At 65.9% G+C, this 1,482-nt stretch overlaps 2 protein-coding genes across 2 annotated transcripts; one reads left to right on the forward strand and one right to left on the reverse strand.

Moving 5' to 3' along the window:
- Positions 1 to 1,482, reverse strand: KVP18_005183 (uncharacterized protein; the record flags this gene model as incomplete). The annotated part of the gene is made up of 2 exons (XM_067949565.1): positions 1 to 432; positions 492 to 1,482. Coding segments are annotated over 2 exons (1,423 nt in total), but the record flags the coding sequence as incomplete, so codon positions are not given.
- Positions 741 to 1,094, forward strand: KVP18_002741 (uncharacterized protein; the record flags this gene model as incomplete). Its single annotated transcript, XM_067953892.1, has 1 exon — positions 741 to 1,094. One exon carries the CDS (start codon positions 741 to 743, stop codon positions 1,092 to 1,094), a length of 354 nt encoding a protein of 117 aa, XP_067806399.1.

Raw genomic sequence — 1,482 nt, forward strand, 5'->3', positions numbered from 1 at the left:
CTGGTAGTAGGCGAAGAGGCCGAGCAGACTGCGGAGCTCGGTCAGGGTTCGAGGGACCTTCCAAGCCTGAAGCTGCTGTACCCGGCCCGGGTCTGGTAGGAGCAGCCCTTCCTCGATGACCTGCCCAAGGTAGTGGAGGCGCTTGGGGAAGAAGGTACACTTCTTCAGGTTGAGGGTCAGACCGGCCACAGAGAGCCGTCGGAACACCTCCGCCAGGAGGGTCAGGGTCCCCTCCTCCGTAGCCCCGTGAACCAGGATGTCGTCCAGGTAGACCAGCACCCCCCCGTACCTCAGGTCCCCCAGGAGGCAGTCCACCATCCGCTGGAAGGTGGCCGGGGCGTTGCGTAACCCGAAGGGCATGACCTTAAACTGGTACAGCCCGCCCGTACACCGGAAAGCCGTGTACGGAATACTATCGGCCTCCATCTTGACCTGCCAGTAGCCCGCCCGAAGGTCAAGAGCCACAAAGAACCGGGATTGCCGGACCTCACGGATGAGGTCGGCAGGGGGTACTGGTCCGGGACGGTGAGGTCATTAACCTGGCGAAAGTCGATGCAGACCCTCCAACCCCCGTCCTTCTTCCTTACCAGGACAACCTCGCTTGCGTGAGGGGAGTTGGAGGGTTCGATCACCCCCGCGTCCAGCATGGAGCGGAGCTCCTCCTGGAGCACTCGCTGCTGGGCGGGGGTGAACGACCGGGGCCGTGTGACGATCGGACGATCCGAGGTGACGGAGATGCGATGGCTCATAGCTTGGGCGCAGCCCCGTCGCTCCCCCCTCCAGAGCCCATCGTATCTCCGCAGGAGCTGCTGGAGGGTCGCCTGCCCTTCCTCGGAGGCATTCGTCTCGAGGAGCTCCACCGCCTTCTCTTGCGTATCTTCCGGCGGGGGGGGGCGACTCGGCTCAGCCCCCGGGGCGTCCTCCTGCTCTTGGGAGGGGGCTCCCGGGGAAGGGGCGTGAAGATCTTCGACCGGGGAAAGGGGATCCTGGGTCGAGATGGAGTCGACCTGCTTGGGCCCGGAGTGCGGGGAACTCAGGGGTGGAAAGGGATCGGTTTGGGTGGGAACGGATTCCTCCCCGAGGTAGCCGCTTAGGGGGAGCACGAAGCCGCAACCGGTGTAGTCCGTTCGCGGGCCGTACTCCCAGGCGGGGGCGAAGAACTTCGCATGAGGGTTGCCTCTAGCCTCTGACTTGGGGCCGGGGCGGTTCCTCTTCCGCGACTCACTTCCGGGCTGGGGCTCGCTTTCCTTCGGAACGAGGGGATCCCGCGCCGCCGGGGCTACCCGGGTTGTCGGCCGGGTCGGAGTGCCAGTTGTCGGCGAAGAGGGGGGCCAGCCTTCGCGGCTCAGAAGACCATGCTTGGGTATCGAGTACTCCAGGTCGGGCCAGTCGATGAGGCTGGCGGGGTGACGGGGGCCTCCGCCGTCGTGTCTCAGAAGTCGCTTCCTCCCTGTCCGTGCGCCCGCAGGAGGGCGCTCGCTC

The sequence above is a fragment of a genome (assembly GCF_019968955.1).
Source record: "MAG: Porospora cf. gigantea A chromosome Unknown PgA_NODE_7642_length_1482_cov_5192.55, whole genome shotgun sequence".
NCBI classification, from domain to species: Eukaryota; Apicomplexa; class Conoidasida; order Eugregarinorida; family Porosporidae; genus Porospora; species Porospora cf. gigantea A.